Source organism: Daldinia childiae (genome assembly GCF_008694065.1).
Source record: "Daldinia childiae strain JS-1345 chromosome Unknown Scaffold8, whole genome shotgun sequence".
NCBI classification, from domain to species: Eukaryota; Fungi; Ascomycota; class Sordariomycetes; order Xylariales; family Hypoxylaceae; genus Daldinia; species Daldinia childiae.
In genome coordinates, this window is record NW_022984649.1 from 596252 (window position 1) to 619772 (window position 23521).

Sequence of the window (23521 nt, forward strand, 5' to 3'; positions counted from 1 at the left end):
AAATGTAGCCTGTGGTGTCATCCTCACCACCATGTCGCCATTCCTTATCTCTGATGAAAGGAGGTAGGGTAGACACCTAATCTAACGCAGGTACGGTTGGGGTTCTAGAACTATGAAGATTATGTAGATATTAGCTAATGGTTCATACCTAATAGTGTAGGATTGAGGTCTGGCTCGAGCGAATTTTATGTTACTGAAGATGTTTACACAGTAGCTACCTATAGGTAGTCTTTATGTCTCAACCATTTCGTAGTCATGATTATATGAGTTATATTCTTTAATACACACACCCTAGAAGCCCTTAGGAGAATCAAAAGCTACCATTTATAATAAACATAGTAATTACTTGGTAGGAAATCTAGGGTGATAGGTAGTTCAGGGGAGGTAAAACTCCCCGATCTTACCGTTGATAATATATAAGCTCTATTAAAACACACTCTTTCACATACGACCATAGGATCTGGAGAACTCGGGATCCCGTCCGCTCTCCCCTGATAAACCGGATACCGCCGGATCAGTAGTTGGGTCGGTGACGACCAGCGAATCCCCGGTGTTGTATGTATTCTTTTTATTTTTTTCTCTTTTATTTTTTACTCTGGGTCTAGTGAATCCTCCGCGTGCCGCTAGCATTTAGCATACCAAACTTGGATGGTCATTGAAGATCTAGGAATAGGCCATAGCTTTTTAATGATCGTTTATAGAGCCCATAGTCCGTTAAATAATCCATTTCCATCTTTTCGAGAGTACCTTTGCTCTCAATGTTAATGGAGTCCACCGACACCGTGTTTTGAGCCGGCGCTATGCCACCAGTTAGTAGGATGGTGAGAGTAGATCCGTATCGAGATACACGATCTTCTAAATTTTTCGACCTGCAGTATTAGAGCACCCTGCGAGGTTAATGATAGACACCACAGCTCCTACTTCATTCATATGTCGTAAATCAGTATGATATGTCGAATCGTGTAACTGGTCGACATTCTAACATAGCTACATTGCTACTTACAACACTTCGCAGATTCTTAGGTGTCACCCCTAATATATCATAGTCACCTGGAGCAAATAAGACGCCTACGACTAAGGATGAACTCATTAGATGGCGTCCACCAATATGTTGAATTGAATCATTTTGGTCATCTTTCTGAGCCGAACTAGGTTATATGGACCTGTGAGTGTGGAGGGTTTCGACCCTAATAGCTGAATGAACGAAGCCTCAAGACATTACCCAAACACTCAATGATTACATACAAATAACCCAGAAGGCAGCCAACTAAGAGGAATTTTTCAGCTCCGAACTTCAAATTGCTAGATTATAAGACCAATGTGAGATTATAGTGCTGGAATGAGTGATTAAGGGGACTGCTGTTAAGTGCAGTAATTACGAAGCATCTTACCGAGAATCTGAATACAAGCCAGGATTCCTTCTTCACTCATGAAATAACTAGCTTAGTTAGTCAATTGGTTTACTCATACTACTCATATATCGTTCTTTTTAGTATGTAGTGTATTAATACAGTGAAAAAATGGGAATGCTTAAATGTATTCTTATTGAAACCATCCATGGCAGGTTAAGGATAACCAGCGCCCTTTTTTTCCTTTTAAAAGATTTTAAATAACATTAGACGCCACATCTAAACATCTAGGTTAGATACCTCGTAATATGTATAAGATTTATGTAGATGAAAAATATCCATCTTATTGATCAATCTATCTTACACACATAGATTGGCTATACAGCCTCCATCGCCAACCCGACCCACCGTGCCCAGTATTTTCCTCTGGCGTCTTCTAGATTTCTTTAGATGGTTCAGTTAACTTACAAGTATTAAACCAGGCGGCTTTTAAGAATTTCGACTTTTGAGTCTCACGCTTCCTCCCCCTTTCCTTCATTCGGAACTCTTCGGTTAGGTGCTCTAGCAGCTTAAGATTTTGGAAATTAACTAATGAAGTACCGCGGTATCCATAATATAATCGGATAATAAGGGGTTGGTGAGCAAACAATAGAAAAACTACGGTTATATCGGTTAGGACGGCATCGGTTGCTACCAGCTTCTAAGCGTCTATTATGAAATGAGATTGAAAAGGGGTCTTTACATGGCCTTGAATACGTACGTGTTATTGATACCGTGAGTTGACACGGGAAGTTGTTTGTCCTAGCTAGATTTCACGCTTGATCTATTAAGCCATTATGAATCATGTACGAAGTATATTGAAGTTTATGATAAGTGCCTGTTGGGTTAGGGGGGTTTTTCATATATTTTGCTTTTCGTTATTAAAAACCTACGGTTTCGTGCCTCTCCAACTTCGTTAATCTTGTAAGGGATTTGGTAATATGAGATTGTCTTCCACAGGGTAAGTGGCTAAATACCTATATGATACTTTGGTACCTAGATGAGATACCTAAAGTACCTACCTACCTAGGTATGTTAGGTACATTTAGATCTCATTCTTGGACCCTAGGCAAGTTTCCAGGTACGACCCGCGGGGTTGGATTTAGATATCTGGAACGGCCCGTTCACCGAGCAGCTAGATAAGTACACCGACTGAGGGGTAGCTCCGATAAGGCGTTGTCGATACGAGATAAACCGGCGGTATTAGAAATTGACTTCAAATATTCTTTCATTAATCCAACCCATACCGAGGATGGCGACTGAAGAAAGTAAACGTCGCGTTGAAGCGCTAATTCCCAAGTTCCAATTTGAGCGCGTAATTAATCAAGGTGCGTCATAACTATAATGGAATCCTATTATTAACAATGCTACCAAAATGATATCCTCCATATGTGCATTCTCTAGAGTCATAAATATTAAGGGTATGAAATATAAGAACTAATAGATCGTAAAAAAAGGGGAAGCAGGACGGCACATCACGTTATATGGACAAGTCGACTCGCAACCTGCGCTTCTTATACTAGAACGCGCTCCTATTCCCGACGCTGAAGAGTACATCTCCGTCTTGCCTGCTAATCTACGTAGCATCACAAACCTAGGCAACAATGATATATACTCGTGGTTCCTAGCCTCGGGTGGGCCTATCCTAAAGGAAGATGAGAACGACAAGTTTGCCGACTTTAAGATATCCCTGATATGCCCTTGCACAGACACGCATATCAAGAAACACAGCAAACAAGGATATCGCTTTGTGACAGAGACACCTGAGATCTACCGCGACAAGGTGCGGCCTCTTATGCAGATAAACCGAGAAGAGGGCCGTTTGAATTGGGTCTTTAACATCATCGAAGGGAGGAAGGAAGTCGAAGACGTCATTTATAGAACACCGCTGGGCCAGGATGGGGACGAAGGGTTCCTGATGCTGCCGAATCTGCACTGGGATCGAAAGACGATCGAAGCATTACACCTTTTGGGTATAGTTGAACGACGAGATATCTGGAGCCTGAGGGACCTTAAGAAAAAACACATCCCTTGGCTGAAACATATGAAATCCAAGCTGATAGACGCTACGGTGAAGACATACCCGCAGATCGATACGGATCAACTGAAACTGTTTGTTCATTACCACCCAACTTATTACCATTTCCATATCCATGTTGTGCACGTCATGCTGGAGGCAACTTCTACTCAGTCGGTCGGGAAAGCGATTGGGTTGGATAGTATCATCGAACAACTCGAGTCGATGTCGGGAGATGAAGATGTTGGAATGGACAGTATCTCGATAGGCTACACGTTGGGTGAGGCATCGGACCTATGGATTGAAGTGTATGAGCCACTTAAGAACTCCGGTAAAGCTTCTCAACCGCAATGACAAGGTCATTAACACCTGGTCCGCTAGCACAGTCGGTCCACTCCCCACCATCTCGAATGCAATATACTTCGTTGTTGAGTCGGACCGTGCAGCTCTTTGTGACACCCGCCTAAATTATCAGTCAGCTAATATTACTTCCAATAATACTACGTAGAACGTACGTCAGCAGTCCTCTGGATGCTTTCTCTTAGCATAGCCATCCCAATAGCTCCGTCATCCTTTGCAGCGCAATCATTTAATTTCTCAAAGTCAATAGCGTGTTCCAGCGCGCAATCTTCAACTAATTCTCGCTGCGGGATCACCTTAAAATCCTTCGACAAGCACATGGTGAACCCGAGATAGATCTTGGGGTCCGGGTACAGATGATGCGCGCAGAGTTCGATGATGTTGCCCATGCATTCGTTGGGGCCATGTTTACATTCGACGCCGTCATTTTCCGTCGGCGTTCCAATGTACGACAATGTAAAGTTGACTTTCTCATTTACACGCATCATAGCAGGTAGTACTAAGTCTCTGAGACAATCCCTAGCATCGGGGCATTTGCTCATTATATGCGCTTCTAGAGGGACGAGCTCTGAATCCGTCGAGACAGAAATGCTGGAGGTTGGCGTCAATGATTGCTGTCGAGAAGGTTCCTGGACGAACATAATAGCGTATGCGGATACGGCATGGTTGGAAAACACCATATAAAGTGCGTAGAGGGATGCGACGATGAGGGTCATTGCAAGGATCGGTCGGCGTTGACGTCGACAGTTATTTCGCGTCGCCGGCTTCTCCTCCATTATCGGAAGACTGGTTTTGGCAGCCATATTCTCTGGTAGTTTAGTTTGGTCTATTAAATATTATTTTTTTGAAGACTGGTAAACAACGTGATTACTGAAATGCTCAACGACGCATCTCGTATAAAAATATTTAGAAAAGCACTGGAGCAATAAAAATGAAGACTGAAATTGCTATTACTAGATGGCAAATGGCGAAATCAAGTCACGATGGTATAGGAATGCAAGTTTATCATGACCAATGTTAGGCACGGGACTAAATTCAAGAGGTGACCTAAGGGGCTTTCCCGAAGAGCCTCCTGCCGCGGGTCTCATGTAACAAAGTGGCCCAGCACATACATACGGGCTGTACTTTGGGTGGGGGCGCAAAAACGTAAAGTTTACTAAGCTAACTGGAGCTACTGCTTGAAATTGGACCGAGTCGGCGAGTCAGGCGCCGGTTTGTTCTGCTATCTGTTTAGTTACTGCCCTAAGCCTAAGAGATCTGGGAAACGTGGGGCGCAGGTTGCATCCATCGATGTGGCTGATGAAACCTACCTGCCTTAACCTTACCTATTAATCTAGCCTCCGGTGGCAGTGACTTTACTTCATTACAAGTACCTACATACTTACGTACATGTAGGTACCTACATACACATGCCCTGGTTAGGTCCCCTAGTTCAAGTTAAACCCTGGTAGTCCTTTTTCTAGTAGATCTGGTATTACGAGTTCTGACTGGACCATAAGACCTTGGAACTCTGACCCTTTTAACCCACACATCACCATTCGGAATCGAGTCAGGGTTGAATAAGGCCGTTCAACGTTACCATTGACTTACCTATTCCATCCAATCTGTCCGATATGTCTTAGGAGCGATTGCCTGATTGTTTCGATATTATTACATTCACCTAAATTTATCATGCTACACGCATGTTCGTACATATTTTACGCATATTTTCGCCGTCCCTTACCTGCACCTTACCTACACATTACCTGCATAAGTCGATACAAGTCGATACATTCAGACCTTTCTACCCACTATAGTCCACTAACCTACAGCGGTACCCAATGAACATCCCTGCAACTGTAACGTTTCTAGAAATCTACAGTCGCTGATTCGGCAGTTCGTTCTGACTCTGACCCTCTTAGAATCAAGTCACTTGAAACTACCTACGAACATAACGAACATATATACAGACACTCGTACCATATAGGGTAGTCTCGATTCGAAGCCGATTTTCGCAAACTTTCCTTCAAACAAATCTTGGAACATATATAACTTCATGTTCCTAATTCTATCCTCTATTAGAGCATAGTTACGTACTTTCTTTTAGTATCTATGCTTCGTCTAAATTCGTCTAAATCCATCCGCTTAACTCTCACGACTTATCGACTTATCGACTTATCGACTTATCGTAGACATGACCTCGACGTCATCACGAAGTCGTCCTACTACTTAACTAACACGAAAAATCGCATTTTATACTCGACGACTCAGAAATTAGATAATGGGTATGCCAATCGCAACTATGAAGTCCAGTGTTCAAGACTTCCTCGGGCCCCTTTCCGTTGATGAGGCAAAGGCGCATGCGTTATCACTTGAGTTCTACCGAACATTTCAGGATCTATCTGCCAATTCGTTGAACCAATTCCTCCCGACCCCGATATCTGAATCAGTATTACGGCCTACCGCAGGTAGAGAAAAGGGACGGTATGTTACCATAGAATTTACCCACCAATGCTATAATTGAGCGTTCGGAAGACATTGCCTTTGAAGTTCCACCTGCTTTTGACCAGTAGGCTAATTTGTAGTACAGATATTTAGCTATTGACATGTACGAACCCAGTTAATATAACCTATAATGCATCCGGTAGCTTGAACTAACAGCCAGCAGTGGCGGTACTAACTTAAGGGTTGGCTTTATTGAGCTACTCGGAAACGAAAAAGTCGTCAATGGCAGTAGTACCAATGGTGACTCAGAGGCTTTAAACAGAGAACCAACGTCCAACATCCGTCGATTACTTGAGAAATCATGGCCAATTTCAGATGTACTTAAAAATGAGAATGCCGATTCTCTGTTCAGGTGGATCGGAGCTTGCATTGCAGAAGTTGTACGGGAAGGCTGTCGGGAATTTGACCTACCTCGCGACCAAGAACTTCCTATGGGAGTCACATTCAGTTTTCCAATGGTGCAGGAGACCTTAGCCGACGCAACACTAATGGCAATGGGGAAAGGATTCGCTATCACCTCTAGGCTACATCTTGGGACTCATTTAGTCAATGGATACGAGAGGTCTAAGACCCCAGACTTACCTCCTATCAAAGTTGCAGCTATCCTAAACGACTCAGTTGCGACACTAGTCTCTTTCATATACCAATCTAAAGAAGACGAAACACATAAAGCGGCAATGGGACTCATCTGCGGCACTGGTAGCAACGCGACGATACCCCTTAAGAGGAGTACTCTTCACAAGGACAAGCAACCCGGAAAAGTGAAAGTCCTGGATGAAAATTCAAGCGATGACATGAAAATCGCTGTTAATACCGAATGGAGTATTAACGGAACAGCACCAGCCCTACGAAAGTTTGACCTTATCAGCCAATGGGATACTCAGCTTGATTCTGAAGGCGAGGCGCCTGGGTTTCAACCCCTTGAATATATGACAGCAGGTCGATACTTGGGCGAGCTTGGGAGACTAATGCTACTGGATTACCTCGAGAACCACCTAAATATCCCTTCGGATGTTTTACCCCCGCGGCTTTTAACGCGTTTTGGCCTTACAACTACCTTTCTTAGTCATTTCCGCCCTCCGGTTGCAGAAATATTACTAGAGAAGCTGGAGGCCGAATTTCCGGAATCGACTGCTAAGGTACCTTTCCGGTGGACGGAAGAAATCGCGGATGTTTTACATAGGATAGCTAAGGCTATTGAAGTCAGGGCCGCAGCTATTGTTGCAGCAGCCATAATTGGATTGCTTGCTTGTGCGGGAGATATTCCTATTCGAAAGTCACTTCAAGATAAGACTAACAGCCATACCGTTAATACGAAGCAACAACCTAAGGTGGAGTTGATTGTTGGATACACGGGTGGGTGCATCGTCCATTTCCAAGATTACTTAGCAGACTGCCAAAAGTTTCTCGACTCGATAATTCAAGCCGAGTTTGGAGATGATGCTCCTGTAAGGGTCGTCATGAGCCCTTGTCACGACGGTGGAATCACTGGGGCAGGTGTATTATGCGGTGCTTCTCAAGCGAAATCTAAGGACGTTGACGCCTAAGATTTTAACATGATAATATAGACTAGGGATGTTCCGGAGTTTGGAGAGGCATACGTTCACACTACCATGGAAAGGAATATCATCATGACCGCTGTATATTATGGCAGCACAGGTACGCTCTTATGATAGAAAATCCGACACGCTAGAAACGGATATTACTCATATTTACACATTGATAAGCTCCATTTCTGAGCACGCAATACGGCTTAGTGCCGTGAATATCACCGAAGTGGGCATGCTCAGCGAAAAGACAATTTAACTTGTAATATGTGCAACAACCTCATTTTATCGTGCAAGAAAAAAAAACTAAGGGTAAGGTAGGCTGACTACTAGAGTCTACCTAAACAATGGCGTATAGCGGTATATGAACTCTTTAGAGGATATTAAGCCGTTAAATATGATGGTACGTTATGAAGCAACGTTAGCGCTGATAATATTTACACATCGTGAGACTAGTTGACTGACTTATATAGTTAGACTACCTACATAGGTAGTATATAGGTAGAAGTTAAACTACAAACTACATACATACAAGCTACACCTTGGGGTCTGACCGAACAATGGTCACGCGGATGGATAGTTCTGGTCAAACGCTGAAGACCGAGGATCGGGCACTCAACGGTTCCCCGCATATTTCGGAAACGATCTGCTGCCTCTCTCATGGAACCCACCGTTCACCAAATCCGCCCACCAGTCCACCAGTCCACCTTTCCACCTTGTGCGCATAGTAGCAACCCGCATGTACCACGGTTGACTTCTATAAGGAGCACCTATCCTATGATTCCTATCATACAGTGTTTATAACATACATATCTTCAACATCCATCTATGTAGTTCCACCTGCAATGAGCTTTTTTAATTTTTTTTCTTGTTCTTCTTTTCCTTTCTCTCACCGACTCGTCTATTCTTTCTGTCTTAGAGTTGTCGACTTTTACGTATAAATCGTACTTCCTTCTCTCTAGAGGTGAAAATATATAGGATATTAATTGCTTTGACAATATTCTCTTTTCAGCGTCGAGGACAAAAACTAGGCACTTGATATACTAGGTGAGGTCATTTATACCTATCTAAGCAGGACCTCGTTCTAACGGCGTCAGGAATTGTCAAATCCTAGGTACCTTAGGTAGTTAATCTCTCTGGTGGGTCGATGGGATCAAAACTTGCTACTATACTCAATTTCGAAAAATAGTCCCTAGCGACTGGAATAATCTCGAGCTTAATCGCCGTCACGATGGGCGACGACGACGAAGCTCGACCGCGCGGAAATGGCTCCGAACCTATCACGGAGCGAACAGCTCTTTTGGGGGATAGACATTCCCAAGAACCAAGACCCATCGCGATTCCTCGCGGGGGCAATGACAAAAGCATCATGGCCGACGACGGCAGCGGGAGCGAAAATGACCTAGACCCCAATGAGTCGGACTTGCTGGTGGCGCGCAGCTTTACGTCGGGGGCGTCGGGTCTGGCGCCCGAATCCTTCGAGTCAGCCATGCTTCGGGGGCGTCGCCGATCTAGGAGCACCGTGCGCCGCCGCGCTTCCATCGCCCGCAGCTATACGTCGCTGTCGCCGCGGCCTACGCTAGATGGGCGACAGCAGCCTGACGATTTGCTGTCGAATGTTGTTAGCGACGACGAGGCCGACCTCGAGGCTGCTGATGTCCAGCGCTCTAAGTCGAGGCCGGCGTACTTGATTGACACGGATAAGAAGCGGTTCGGGATCGTGTTCTTGAGTATTATGCTGACGCATTTCATCGCGTGTTTTGATGGGACTATTGGTATGTATAAAATGCATTTATCATTTTTACAATGTTCGACTTGAAGTGGCTAATACTCAGTAGTAAGTGGGAGAAACCCTTTTCGTTTCGACTCTCAAGAGAGAACGTCGAAATATATACATATATTAGGTATATATACAACCGTAGGGGTACAAAGCTAATACAATATATTTCAATATACTAGATGGCATCCTCACACCCGGTTATCACAAGTTATTTCCGCAGTTCTAATAGTGCTAGCTGGCTGTCGACTGCATTCCTCCTGACAAGCACGGCTTTCCAGCCCGTCATTGGTCGCCTCTCTGATACTATCGGTAGAAAACCGCCTTACTTAGCCGCTGTGGTCATCTTCGCACTCTCGACGCTGTGGTGTGCTCTTGCACAGAGCATGACTAGCTTTATCCTTGCGCGGGCTGCTTGCGGGCTCGGCGCTGGAGGTGTACTGGGGATGGGAAGTATTATTATAAGTGATCTGGTGCCTATCGAGTACGTCTCCCTTAATATCTCTGTAACTGTCAATTAGAGATGAAAATAGTCATCGTGAGTAAATTAATACTGACCAGAACGAAAGACGTCGAGGTTCATATCAGAGCTACATCAACGTTGTTTATGGGTTAGCTTCAGCATTGGGGGCAGCCTTGGGCGGACTCATGGCAGACAGCCTCGGCTGGCGCTGGGAGTTCGGTATCCAGGTCTTGCCCATCATTCTCTGCTTCGTGGTGGCTTATTACGGCATTCCCGGCGATCTTGGCTTACAGGATAAACATCAGAGTTTTAAAGAGGGCATGAAGACGTTTGATTTTAAAGGATCTATCCTGCTAACTATCTCTACTACATTTTTGATCTTGGGAATAGTACGTAATGACCTCTACAACCATTCGTGTAATTATACCTGCTAACTGCGATTACGTAGAACCTCGGAGGCAATGTACTGCCATGTAAGTAGCAAACCGCTTTTCCTAAGGAGAAAGGGGGGCTATTATAGCAATATAGACTAACACGCAAATAAGGGTCGCATCCATTCATAATCGCTTCGCTCGTGGTCTTCATCGTCTGCTTTCCAGCATGCCTATACGTCGAGTCAAAGCATGAAAGGCCTATTATGCCTTTAATCCTCTTGCACCAATCCCCAAGAGCTAACATCATCTTCTCGAACTTCATCGCTTCTTTCCTACTAAACGCCATCTTATTTAACACGTGAGTCCTCTTCGTCCCCCCTCCCCCCTTCCTCCATACCCGTTTTGCAATTTAACCAAATACACGCCTCAAAACCTTCAATATACCTCAAGTACATGATACGAAATTATGATATCAAGAGTACAGCCCACGAAGACCTAAACAACACAGAAGGGGAAAATGGAGAAGAAAAAAAAATTAGTGTAAAAGATCTAATAAGAACCCAAATCGCAGCCCCCTCTTCTTCCAAGCCGTCCTCCTCACCAGCGCCACCACATCCGGGCTCTACCTCGTCGTCCCCGTCGCCACGGCCAGCACCACCGGTACGATCACCGGCTTCCTAATCTCGTATACCCGACGCCTCAAGTGGCCCCTAACGATCGGCACGTCTCTTTACCTAGTCGGCACTGCGCTCCTAGCCTCCATGCACCGCGGTTGGCCCAACTACGCATACCTCCTATGCTTAGTGCCCTCGTCCGCCGCCCAAGGGTTCCAGTTCCCAGGCACATTTCTCGCCGTGCTAGCCGCCTCCGAGCACCGCGAGCAAGCAGTGGTAACGTCCACGCTTGTTCTCTGGCGCGCCCTCGGCAGCGTCCTCGGCGTCGCCTTTTCGTCCCTCGTGCTCCAGAACGCGCTGGTACGGTACTTGGGGGCGTTTGTGGTGCCGCCTGAGGGCTTGGGTCAGGATTGGAAGGACGCGTTGATAGAGAAAGTCCGCGAGAGCGTCGAGGCTGTTGCCGCGCTGCCGCCGGGCCCGGTACGAGACCAGGTCGTTGCTAGTTATGAGGCGTCGATCCGACTTACCTTCCTGTTCCTCGTGGGGTTCGCTGCTATCAGTGTTTTGTTGGTTCTGCCCGTAAAGCTGCCGAGGCTTGCGGCAAGGAAGTAGGATATTAATTGGGCACCTGACCTATCTGTAAGTGAATGTTATTGTTAGGATGGTTAAGTGGAACAATATATTAGTCAAGGAAAGGGAAGGGAAAAAGGAAAAAAGGGAGGGATATAGTAATTCAGGGCCCTATGTCTAAGCGCTTAATTCATTTGCATGGTGTTCTGCGTTCTCAATTGTTCTCAAGCTCCGTCCATAGACTTAAACGGGTTTTAATATAGGTTACAATAGTCAGTTTAGGTATCCTTTGCCAAATAAAAGCTGTACCATCAAAATCTGACCCTTCTCTCATGACGCTTCTACTATCCTGCAGTCGGTAGTAGTACGTACCTAACTATGCGTAAAATAATGTACAATCTATGCAATCGAACCCAGCCAGTTCCTATGGTGAAATTAATGGTAGCCGTTGACGCCGTCCACTAAGGCGTCGAGCTCCTCCTTGGTCTGGCGATACGCTTCCTGCGCCTCACGTTCTCTGCGGCTGACATAGCCGACTTCCTCCCTCAAGGCCTCTAGTCGACTCCTAGCAGCGATCTCCTCCGACACAGCCAGCGTTCTGAATGCGCTGAGAGCGAAGTTTGCCTTTTCAAAGGCTTCGTATGCCTCACCCATCTTCGAGCGGAGCGTCTTAGCTCGCTGCTGATACCCGCCTAGATGGAGTGTAAGCTTCTTCTCAAGTTTTGCGCACTTCTCCACAGTTTCCATCGTAGAATCTTGTACCGCCTGTAGAGAAAATATTAGTATAAGTTACCATATATGTATAAAAATTTAGGACCACGTTGGTCTACTCACGTCGAAAGCGGCTTTCATCGCTACCGCCTGCTCTTCCTCGTCATCATCTTCGTAGCAACCTAATCCAAGGAGAAGTGCATTGCTGCCCTCTCGCTCCCAACTTGCCTGGATCTCCTCGGGTTTAGGCTTATTATTGACCTCCATAAGGATCTTTAGTCGTGCCTCAGCCAGCGAGGCGTCATCGATCTGCTGTATTTGGGTAGGACCAACACTGGATTTAACACCTCGTACCGGGAACTTCACCGCATCATTCGCGATAAGTAAAGCAGCCTCTTTAGCAATTTGAGCTTCGATGGGGTCGGAAATCGAGGATGTCTGTTGGATAAGGGCTTCGAAGTTAACAGATTCCGGTCGTGGTAATTGTTTTTGTATCACTTGGGTCCGTCTCTTCCTCTCTAGTTGCTCTCGAGCTTCCCTAATAGCACGTTCCCGTTGATCCCGTACTTCAGCATCCTCTTCGGTTTCGTCCATCATCATAACTTCTCGTTGATCCTCTGGTATCTCGAGCTCCCATTCTGTTTCTTTCGGTTTGGGCAGGGAAGCGAGACCATGCTTGAGCTGATGCTTCATTGATAAGTCTCGGAGTCGCATATCATTGGTCGATCCCCCTACCAGGGACATATCCCCATCGCCAGCGTTCAGCGCGAAGCTATCCCTGGGAGTCCGTAGTGGTGTTTGACCGGGCCTCCGAGGTGTAGCACCGACTTCATTAATGCCGGCACGTAGAGGCGTAGCTAAGGGGTTAGGTGTCGACATTACTTGCTTTCGAGGGGTGGCACCTTCGAACCCCGTCGAACCAGCCCCCTCTTGAAGATCGACATTCTCTCCTCCTAATAATGCCGACTGGTTTTCTGTAAGAGCTCGAATATTCCTTATTTCATTGGCAACCCGATCTTCCTGTGGCGGAGCCATAGGTGTTCGAATAGGCGTTTGCGAGTTCAGGGTAGAGTAAGTGTTCACTAATCCCCTAGTCGCGTCGTTCTCGCTAGCCTGAGCAAGCAGGTTTGCTCGCTCGCCCATCATACCCATCTTGACTATATCCTCAAGCTCACCATCGCTGACTTGGGGAGTTGGAAGAACAAGAGCTCGCCTCTTGCTACTTTGCTCTGCTTCCCGAATCTTTTGCATTTGTCCGGCCTTCAAGGCAGCTTGCATAGAGGCTGAAGGAGCATCCTTATCGTTTTTCCGTCTCTTCCTTTCGGCCTCGTCATCCTGTTCACCTTTACGCTTGTTCGCAAGCTGCTGCTTCCGAGGATCGAAAGCAGCTCGTTGCTTCTCGTTTCGTGTTTGCTCGTCCACAGTATCATAAAATCCTTGAGCGGGTGCTTTCTCGAATGGGATGTCGGCATTGTAGTCCATCTGCCCCTTCTTACGAGTTACCACCTTGATGTTGATACCAGCGGTCTTGAGTTCTCGGCGTTTTTGTAAAGCAGCAAGCCGACGCGATTCTTCTTGTTGACGCTCTCGGGCTTTTCGCTTTGCCTTCTTTCCTTGTGTGTTAGCCAAGCGAGCACGCGCCTCGCTTAACATCTCTTTCTCATCCTCGTCGAGATCGATGGTGTCGGGTTTCGCGGGTTTGCTCTCGGGATCTGGATCGACCTCACCTGGTCGTAGTCTTCGTACATCATCGGCTGTGGGTGCTTGAGTCTCGCCGCCTTCGGGACCGGTTAAGCCAAGGCTTGAAGATTCTCGTTGCTCGGCTTCATCGAGGAGTTTCTGGTAACGTTCTAAACACTGGTTTGCAGTGCGGCCAACAATAGGAGCGATTGTTCGCCATTGAGTTGGCATCAACTTGGCCAAATGAAGCAATCTCTCGTCCTCTTCCTTGCTCCATTCTATCTTTTTGATGCTAGGATCGAGCCATTCGTTCCATCTTGCTTTGCATTGTTTGGGTGTTTTTCGCGGTAGCAATGACGAGACACGCGCCCATTGATTTAGACCATATTTAGAAACAGAAACTTTGAGGATTTCATCCTCAATATTAGTCCACACTCCTCCCTTAACAACCGGCATCCTGATTATATTCGCGTTCGGTATCGCGACTTTAGATAGGAGGTTGTTAAAGGTTGCGACTGTAGACGTTAGGTAGTAGATGATTTGAAGTAGCCAGCCTTGTTGGAAATTCCTTGTTGCGAAGGCGACGGATGATAAAAAGCCTTGGCGCGAAGCTAAAAGCTACGATAAAAGCTGCAGGTAGGTACCTAGGTACCTAAAAAAGCACCGGCAAAATATCGGGAAACTCAGTACGTGTCCCCACCTTTTAAAACGCACTTCCGCATACTAGCATATATGGTATTCATAAATATTTACATTCTTATTATCGCATTCTGTAACTTCAACCCCTTTTAATCTTGGGAATAGGCGACTTCGTTCAACTCTTTACTTCTCCTCTTTCCTCCAGATCTTAGATCTACTTTCCTATCTGACGTGCAATTCCCTAAATTCTATTCCTCAGAGTTTTCTTTCAGCAGTCTTTCCAAATATTCATGTGAAATACTTAAACTGCCTGAAGTAATCTGTTTTCTAGAAATGTCGGTCCCTAGTATTTTAAGCAATTCCCTAGTGATAAACTACGGAAGCTATGCAAGGAGAAGTGATACCCTATGCTCAAGCGAATTATTACGTATGTGTGGTTAATCTTGAACCCAGGTCAGGACCAAACATAGATGATAAGATGGCAATATAGAAGTTCATGAAGCCATATAACTGAGACATCTAGAACAGAAGAATTTCAGTGTGTATAATTATTTCCATACCTTCTTCAGTCCTCTTAGTGATAAAAGTTGAGTATAATGGACAATGTTTATCGGGACAATATGATTAATCTGCGTTACTGTTAGTTGAATTCGTGTAGCAGACAGCTTCTACTTATGAAAATGGCAGTATTATTCTTACATATTTATTCTCTAAAAATCAATACTATAGGTTAGAAAAATGAGTTCATCGCTGTAGTCTCATTATAAGGTAGGCAGGTACTCATATATATCAGTACAAAATACATGTGCCATCTATATCGCTTGTTTCAATCCGTGGATGGATCCGTCCACTTAGGATTACGGAAGTGAGGAACTTGTGCTTAACTTTGTTTTGTCAAGGCCTCGGGACTTTACAAGCTATCACGAAATGCCTCTATATATAGACTCATAATGTACGACACAGCGAAAAGGGAAGGTGAAAATGGCTCTGTATTTCATGCAGCCCTCGTCATCCATCGGGGTATTTACATCTGTGATCAACGCTGGACCAGTGAGTTTCTAAGCATGGCGCAGCAACTAGTATCCTGATTGCACAGGTACCTACATACTATATACGACCAACAGCACGACTGATGGTCAGTCTGCTTTGCATACTTACTTCGTTGATATTCGTTTACCTCTACTTATGAGCTAGTCCCCTATCCACCTTTTATTTCCTCTTTTTGTTCCCTATTTTCCCCATTTACTTTGTGCCGAACCCTCGTCTAGTTTACTTTATCATTATCAACGAAACATTTAAGATATTTTAGTCGCTCAAATCCTTATGGAGTAGCCTATATTCTATGCGATGTTCCCATGTACAAGGGTTATCGTGACCTATTATGGGGTCCCGCTAAGATGCCAATAGAGGATCTGCCTATTGGAAACCAAGGGTGGTTGGGGAAAAGCTTGCAGAGACCGAGAACTGGCGGTATTAGCAACCCTTGTACACTCTGTGCAGCATTACCTTAACCCACACAAAAGCAGGCATATGGATTCTCCCTTTGACCACACCGAAATATGCTAAAGTCGTCTCCAGCTAAGAAAAGCCAAGTCAAATTCTCCCTTGCTCCCTAATATCATATGCCAGCCCGGTTCGCTCTGGTCTCTTACGTTCACCGAGGAGCTTCATACTATGCTATTATCTTGATCTCACTTGTTGTAGTGATCTTATTTTTTTATAGACAGGAAAGGAAGAATATCTAGGATGAGTAAAGACGAGGGGTCTTGTATGAATAGCTGTCAAGGCCTTTTTAGGTCTAGCAAGGATAAAAGCCTAACGGGCAATTGCGGGAGTTGTTAACTGGTACGGCCCACTTCGGAGATGATATGAAGAAACATAGGAAAGCGATGGGGATGATGACCGTATCATTTACCCAATGGGCGAGCTAAACATGTGGATTTGTTTCTACATAACTACCTCACTAAGATACATTTGAGACGGAACAATCCAGATCAAATGCTTCATACGCTCTCATCCAGAAGGACTAGTAGAAGGAACTGTGGAGTGACCTACCTAGAAGTATGAGTATCTTCAATCCGCAATATATTGCCACGAATTCTTGCAGAGGACAACGCAAACAAGGTGGGGGTCCTGTTCAAGTATGCTAATCTGAATATGTAGTAACCTAGACTTTGTCTAGGGTAAGGCTATATAATCTATCAATAGCAGGATACTAGTATGCTTCTTAACAACATCATGACTAATATGTTGGTTGGCTATTATACTTATTATTGCCGGGGCAGGAAAAAAGGCAAGTTCCGTAGACGCCCCTACAAAGATATGCCGCACCGTTACATCCAACTCACGCGTATTCTCATCGTTATAATTTGATTATCTCTTTGCGGGTACTAACTGAAATGTCTTTGTTTCGCTCCGGGGTTTTTTGTGTTAGGTCCCAAAGACCTTATCACGTAAGAGAAGGGGAACGAACTATTAAGCGATATAAAGGAAGGGCGGTGGACCTAGCTTACCAGTCTGTGAAAGGATTATCCCATGTCGTCCCATCAAGACCCTGGCAAAGGGCTTTAACGGTACCTCCACACTCTCCCGAGCCAGGGCCTACTTTTATTCAGTGGAATAAACAATATCCTTCTTTGGTACATATAAAGTAGTGGATCAGATAAAGTGACTCTGTTTCCGATTTGTCAGACCCTTGCGTCGCTACCCTTGGTTAAATCCCCATATACGGGATACCTAGTGTATGTACTGGGGGGATATGTTCTCTCCGGAGAGCAGGGGCTTTATCGTAGAGCTCAAACATTCAACCTGTAATGTTTGGTATAACCATGTTCGGTAGGTGCGTCATCTGGAACATTGCTAATCATACCTGGATAGGTAAATGTCAAAGCGTATGCTTGAATTTTGTATGTACCGATGTAGGTACCTAAGGCATGCGGTCGGGGTTTTTTTTTCTATGGTTCGCCTCCCCTGTGCCATTTCCTTGGGAACCGAGCGTGGGGCAATTCCTTTTTCTACAGTCTATGTATCTAATATGATCCAAGGGGTAGATATCACGCCAGATTTACGATGTTAACAAATTAGTTCACTTAAGTATTAGGTGCCATGTGATCAGACATGGGTGTATCTAACCGTTAGTAGAGAAATATCAGTTTACTAAAGCGACCAAATCTCAAGAATGCGATTCAGAAGCGTGGGAGGAGACAGATCGTTACGGAGTAAAAGAATTCCAGTAGCTATAGATATAGGAGAGAGCCCTATAAATACATGTATTGTTATCCATTGGACAAGTTCAAGACCATACCCTCGGAGCCACATCTTCATCATGCCCACTTCAAGCAGCACAGATGTTTACTGGCTTACGCGCCACTCTCAGCCTCAACGTTAAATTAAGCATACCCTAATCCATGTCCGTGGGTGATCCCATCTAACTCCACAACGGGACTAGGGGGGTCCTCCCGCGCCATCGGTAGCAATATTAGAGCCGTGTTATCCAACCGCTATTCTAGGATTGTAATAGCTAAATTCAAGATGGCGTCAAAATAATCTTTATTAATGTTTCTATCTCTATAACACATCACATATACTATATCCAATAGTTATCAAAATATATCAACCTCTATATATCACGTCAAGAGTAAAGTGGAATCGCCTTAGATAAAGCCCCTTCGGTCTTGCATACCACTTATTACTAGGAATTATATTTTGGATTTTAGGCTAGCGAACTAGTACTCATAAGCTAACAGCTAGGTACATATTCTAAACATTATACCTAAATTACATCCTCTAAGTGTGAAAACTATACGAGCAAGAAGGATCAATGTTAAAATGTACCTATTCTAGAACGTAGGTATACAAGTGGGTTTCAACCAATAGGCTACTTACCTGACTGGAAACTGGTCGGCTAGCTATGTTTCATAGCCTTAAATTACCATTACGAAGTGTAGAAAGCCCCTCTAGCAAGATTTCATGTTCCTTGCCTCGGATAAAAAGGTAGAGGAATAGGTCCAACCTACTACCCTAGTGCTGTTCAAGATCATCAAAAGAAAGTCCTGAGGGTGTTTTATCATGTACTTTAGGTATCTAAGACGTATAGGTTCTTGGTGCCTCGACTATTGGTTTGAGCAATTCATTGTTGTAGGAATATTACTCAAGCTTGAATATCGGCCAAGCATTGAGGATATCATCCACCTTGTAAAGACAACAACCTAATGTGTTTAACAAGAATCTATAGACTCTCTGCTATCATGGAATAGTATAACACGTATACCCCTGTAACCGTATGCAAATAGCCACTTCGTAAACAATATCAAAACGGGACACGCCGATATGTTATCTCCATAGTGAACCACCTACGCATACCTAGACATCAAAATAAGCATCAAAGGATCTTTATCTATCTTTAGTTATACTTTCGATTTTACATGTATGCTATGCTATATCCCCAGTAATCACCAAGACGTCATGATGTTACCAAGGACCACGGACAACCTAGCAAAGGAGCTAACACCACTTTCAGGGGGTAGCCTACACACGACGTGTTATTTTAGTGGAAATGGATCTACTGCACACTGTTACCGTCTAATGGGAAGTATGGATCAGTCCCTGTAGTGGTACTACCGTCCCCATCCTGAAGTGACCTTCATACGTCTTAGTGACAAGCCAGGATACAGCAGCGACCTCATCCCGATAGCGTCTATTCTCCAGAAATGGTATACACAGACACCGCTAGTCTGCTTTCGAGATGTTGAAGAGCTTTGCCTTGCCTTATGTAGCATTCTGTAGCGGGATTATCCTCCCGAGTACCTTGCCTACCTACCTACATATATGCATTCAAATCACATATAATATTAGCCTACAGAGATATCCACCTCCGTCGCTCCTATCACTTGTTAAATGTTGCAGATCCAAAGCCAGTGACTAGAATTCATGAATCTACCTAGTCAACCTAGTTATAATACCCGTCTAGACCATTAGAGGGACGAAACTCGATTATATTATGCCACTACGAATATAAGGTATATATAGCTACTACTTCTACTCATCTTATCTCTCAACTAGCCCGATATCTACTACTCATTCCCAACGAAGTACAACATGCGACCTATAACCTGTTCATTCGATCCCGTTGGGATACCATTTACTTCGGAAACCAAATACGAAAGCTTCGAGTTCTTAAAGGATGGAATTTCTAATACTGTTCCTGGTCTCGAAAATTGCGATGTTTTTGATCCACGCTCTATAGGAGTTCCATGGCCGACATTAATACCTGCAACAGCGCAGTGCAAGCATTGGAGAGAAGCAGAGGAAGTAGCAGAAGCCTTGATGGATCAGATTGTCTCTGCGGCACCAGGGGAACAGGGTTCTTTGCCGGCAGAGTTTACTAACTCGAGCTTGAAAGGGGCTAAGCAACGTGAACTCCTCGATACTTGTGTTGCGGCCGCAATAAACATGTTCCCTGCAGCGAATGTAGCTCGGGCGAGACTAATGGTTAAAGCAACCTTACTTACTTTCATGCACGATGGTGAGATATTCCTATTTCTTTCTTGAGAGTAAACATTTCTTTGGGTATCCCTTCTTACAATACATTCCCTGGGAAAGAACATGATCCATTAAAAACCACACAATGCTCTCTCATTCGTTAAACACATAGTCTCCAGTGATAGAGACTTAATGGTATATTGTTACATATCAGTGTTTTAAATCAATGTCAGTAGTACTAATAGGATTTTATAGATGTCATTGAATCTACGGAGGTATATGATACTGCCATGCAACGTTAGTTTTAGACATTACCTACTAACACTTCGACAATAGCAATCTACAATCATCGATGACGCCCTCACCGACATTGTTGGCCACGAAGAAAAGGGTACAGAAATATTGTGGAAAAACCGCATATTTAAAGAATTTACACTAGAATGCATACAAGAGGACCCTGTTGTCGGGCCACTACTCGTGAAGGGCATGTTGAACTGGGTACAATATACACGCAATAACCTTCCCGGATCCATGACATTTAAGTCTTTAAATGACTACATCGACTATCGCATTGGCGACTTAGGTGTCGAGTAAGTCTCCTCATAATAATAAATATATGACAGTGCTGAACTATCCATAGCTTTTGCAATGCAGCTATAATGTTGACATGCGAGATTTTCGTCTCTCCGTCCGAGATGGAGCCCCTTGCAGCCTTACACCACCTATACATGACACACTTCTCATTAGCAAACGATTTATACTCGTACGATAAAGAGGTCTACGCTATGAAAAAACATGGCGCTGCACTGATCAACGGTGTCAGAGTTCTAGAACTTCTTCTCAATACTTCACCTCGAGCAGCGAAGGTCCTTCTCCGAGCGTATCTATGGGATCTTGAGTTCCAAATCAACGAAGAGCTCGCACGACTATCGGACTGCGGCCTTTCTCATAACCAGTGGAGATTTGCTCGTGGAATGGTAGAAGTGATTGCAGGAAACCTATTTTACTCCTCGACTTGTTTGCGGTACGCAAAACCGTCGTTGAAAGGGATATAAGATATACTAGAGTCGAGATTAGAAAAGTAGTAACAGATAACTAGACCAAATATAGAGTATAGAAGAAAATATTTGATATAAAGCCAAAAGTTGCCAGCCCCCTTTCCCGTTTGCTAGGATATAGGGAATTTTCAACCCTATCTCCACTACGCCATAGCTACTTACCTATACAATACTTGAACTTGGCTTTATCATTCGTTTAGGTAGTCAATAAATTGTTTATTTCGACTTCCATCAATATTATATAATACAATGACTGCGGCTCTAGATTACTTATAGGCCCCGCCACCTCCTAACCCCAACCCGGAACGGAGCATCGTAGAATTTCCTTTTTAGGTAAATTCAACATTGCCTAATAAGCCCCGAACGACTTATCACTCCGCGCCGCTTCCATTATCAGCTGTTATCGTCCGTGTTCCTGTCTCGCGATTTTATACTTAGAGCGCATTCTGAACTAATCATTAGCCTCTTCAAAATCTCGCGCGAGTTTCTATCATGGCATCCACCAAGGAAAACGATAACGAGGAAGAGCAAGCATTCCTTCAACCTGGGGCGCCCCAGGAAGATGTTGCTTGGTCTCGGGAAGGACGGGGTCCTCGCAAGGCAACACAATACCTGCGACTCGCACTAGAGATTGCAATGGCAGTATTCATAATTCTGCTATTAGGCAATCTGGTTTACCAACGAATAGATGGCAAACAAACTCCAGTTCCAAATTGTAGCTATGCCCCCCTTTCGCAGTATGACTTGATAATAGCAAGAGCAAGATCCTGATTGTCCATCTTAAAGTTCCACGAAAGACGTACACGTTCCTCCCGGATGCCAAGTACGTACGCGACGACATGCTCTTTGACGAACATGACACCCTCCATACTCTTCATAACTGGATACCACTAAGCGCAGGTACGTACAATCATCAACCAGGTACCTGCTAGGGATATGACAGGTTGACATTGATATCTATAGACGCCAGAGGCTACGTCCAGATTCCCGATTATGAAGCCTACGATATTCTCGGAAAACCCCATACGGTAGCCATCAACCGGACGTCTGACGGACCGGCATACATGATGTCCGTTTTCCACCAGCTTCATTGCTTGTCGTATATCGTCGAGCATTACCAGCAAGGATACGCTGGCGTCAAATTGACGGAAGAGGTAGCCCATCACTCGTCACACTGCTTCGACTACCTCCGCCAATCCATCATGTGTTCCGCGGATACCAACTTAGAGGGAGAGTCGGAATACGGTCCAGGCTGGGGATCAAAACACGAATGTGCCGATTACGATGCTGTGCTAGCTTGGGCAAACAAGCATTCGGCGATGAAATGGAGGAATGGTCTTCTCCCGGAAGATTCTGTACTCTAATTAAAATTAGTTGGCTCTTGATTTGGACGAATTGTATATATGATCATTAAGGCGCCTCCTATTATATAAAGTGCACGTGCTAGGAAAGGGACGGAGGCAAGAAGTGTATATCGACAGAGCTGTGTAATATTGTGGTGATGAAGCTGAGGCCTGCTGCAGAAACATATGAGGTGTACATCTGCTGGTTGCTAGGCAGTGCAGTGCATCCAAAGTTGACTTAAATAATTCCTTAAACAACTACTCTGCCATCTCTTATCAGATGCCGTGGTCAAGCGGTTATTTGAAGAAGGGCCATGAAATAATTCTTAGATGAGTTTTTCGTAGGGCATAGGTTCGAATCATTGTCAGGGCGGCATGGTTCGAATTCTAGGTTTCGAGCTTTTTTGTCCCTTTCTTCTTATTTTTTTTTTCTTAGATCTGCTGCTATTTTTTAGGCGGCGAAAAGAGATGCTTAAATTGAATAAAAAACCTGAAATATCTTAGCTACCTAGGTAGGTACCTGCTAACTCAACGTATAACATGCATTTACATTATGATATAGTTTGTAGCAATGATTATAGACTGTTGACCGTATCTGAGAATATCAAGGCGCAAACTCACCTAAAACATATTTTTGTAATATTCCAACGCACATGGTTACTTTTAAATCCAATCATAAGCCCGAGATTCATTCACATGCTTATGTACCTAGCTAACCACACTACTTAAAGCTACAGCTTACACTAAGGCTGATTGGTATAAGGGAAGGGGGCTGAATAAATTCTAGGCAACGAAGTTGTAACTAAGTTAAATTCGACGTGTCATATCATCATATATGAATTCGAGAGCAATGATAGGAGGGGGAAGTTAAAAGAGATATCTGCTTAAGCGAACATACATATAAACGTAATATAGTATTACCAACACTTGTCGATCAGGCAGTGATTTATGTTGGCTGACAGACCGACTTGTTTTTCCAAATCACTGCATTTAGTATTTTTCATATCCGCAGTCT

At 44.4% G+C, this 23521-nt stretch overlaps 7 protein-coding genes across 7 annotated transcripts; 5 read left to right on the forward strand and 2 right to left on the reverse strand.

The window, feature by feature from the left end:
- Nucleotides 1–2640: 2640 nt before the first annotated feature.
- Nucleotides 2641–3759, forward strand: GL218_06932 (m7GpppX diphosphatase; the record flags this gene model as incomplete). Its single annotated transcript, XM_033583668.1, has 2 exons — nucleotides 2641–2716; nucleotides 2846–3759. The coding sequence occupies 2 exons, from the start codon at nucleotides 2641–2643 to the stop codon at nucleotides 3757–3759; spliced, it is 990 nt and encodes a 329-aa protein (XP_033432900.1).
- Nucleotides 3760–3905: 146 nt separating this feature from the next.
- On the reverse strand, nucleotides 3906–4541 carry GL218_06933 (uncharacterized protein; the record flags this gene model as incomplete). The annotated part of the gene is made up of 1 exon (XM_033583669.1): nucleotides 3906–4541. One exon carries the CDS (start codon nucleotides 4539–4541, stop codon nucleotides 3906–3908), a length of 636 nt encoding a protein of 211 aa, XP_033432901.1.
- A 1484-nt stretch (nucleotides 4542–6025) lies between these two features.
- On the forward strand, nucleotides 6026–7796 carry GL218_06934 (Hexokinase-1; the record flags this gene model as incomplete). Its single annotated transcript, XM_033583670.1, has 3 exons — nucleotides 6026–6228; nucleotides 6335–6352; nucleotides 6413–7796. The coding sequence occupies 3 exons, from the start codon at nucleotides 6026–6028 to the stop codon at nucleotides 7794–7796; spliced, it is 1605 nt and encodes a 534-aa protein (XP_033432898.1).
- Nucleotides 7797–9027: 1231 nt separating this feature from the next.
- Nucleotides 9028–11636, forward strand: GL218_06935 (Vacuolar membrane amino acid uptake transporter fnx2; the record flags this gene model as incomplete). Its single annotated transcript, XM_033583671.1, has 6 exons — nucleotides 9028–9571; nucleotides 9907–10057; nucleotides 10143–10425; nucleotides 10485–10509; nucleotides 10582–10768; nucleotides 10982–11636. 6 exons carry the CDS (start codon nucleotides 9028–9030, stop codon nucleotides 11634–11636), a joined length of 1845 nt encoding a protein of 614 aa, XP_033432899.1.
- A 393-nt stretch (nucleotides 11637–12029) lies between these two features.
- GL218_06936 (Pre-mRNA-splicing factor cef-1) lies at nucleotides 12030–14441 on the reverse strand (the record flags this gene model as incomplete). Its single annotated transcript, XM_033583672.1, has 2 exons — nucleotides 12030–12359; nucleotides 12429–14441. The coding sequence occupies 2 exons, from the start codon at nucleotides 14439–14441 to the stop codon at nucleotides 12030–12032; spliced, it is 2343 nt and encodes a 780-aa protein (XP_033432896.1).
- Nucleotides 14442–19949: 5508 nt separating this feature from the next.
- On the forward strand, nucleotides 19950–21160 carry GL218_06937 (Ophiobolin F synthase; the record flags this gene model as incomplete). The annotated part of the gene is made up of 4 exons (XM_033583673.1): nucleotides 19950–20148; nucleotides 20361–20380; nucleotides 20442–20695; nucleotides 20746–21160. 4 exons carry the CDS (start codon nucleotides 19950–19952, stop codon nucleotides 21158–21160), a joined length of 888 nt encoding a protein of 295 aa, XP_033432897.1.
- A 495-nt stretch (nucleotides 21161–21655) lies between these two features.
- GL218_06938 (uncharacterized protein) lies at nucleotides 21656–22527 on the forward strand (the record flags this gene model as incomplete). The annotated part of the gene is made up of 3 exons (XM_033583674.1): nucleotides 21656–21805; nucleotides 21922–22063; nucleotides 22127–22527. 3 exons carry the CDS (start codon nucleotides 21656–21658, stop codon nucleotides 22525–22527), a joined length of 693 nt encoding a protein of 230 aa, XP_033432894.1.
- Nucleotides 22528–23521: the final 994 nt, after the last annotated feature.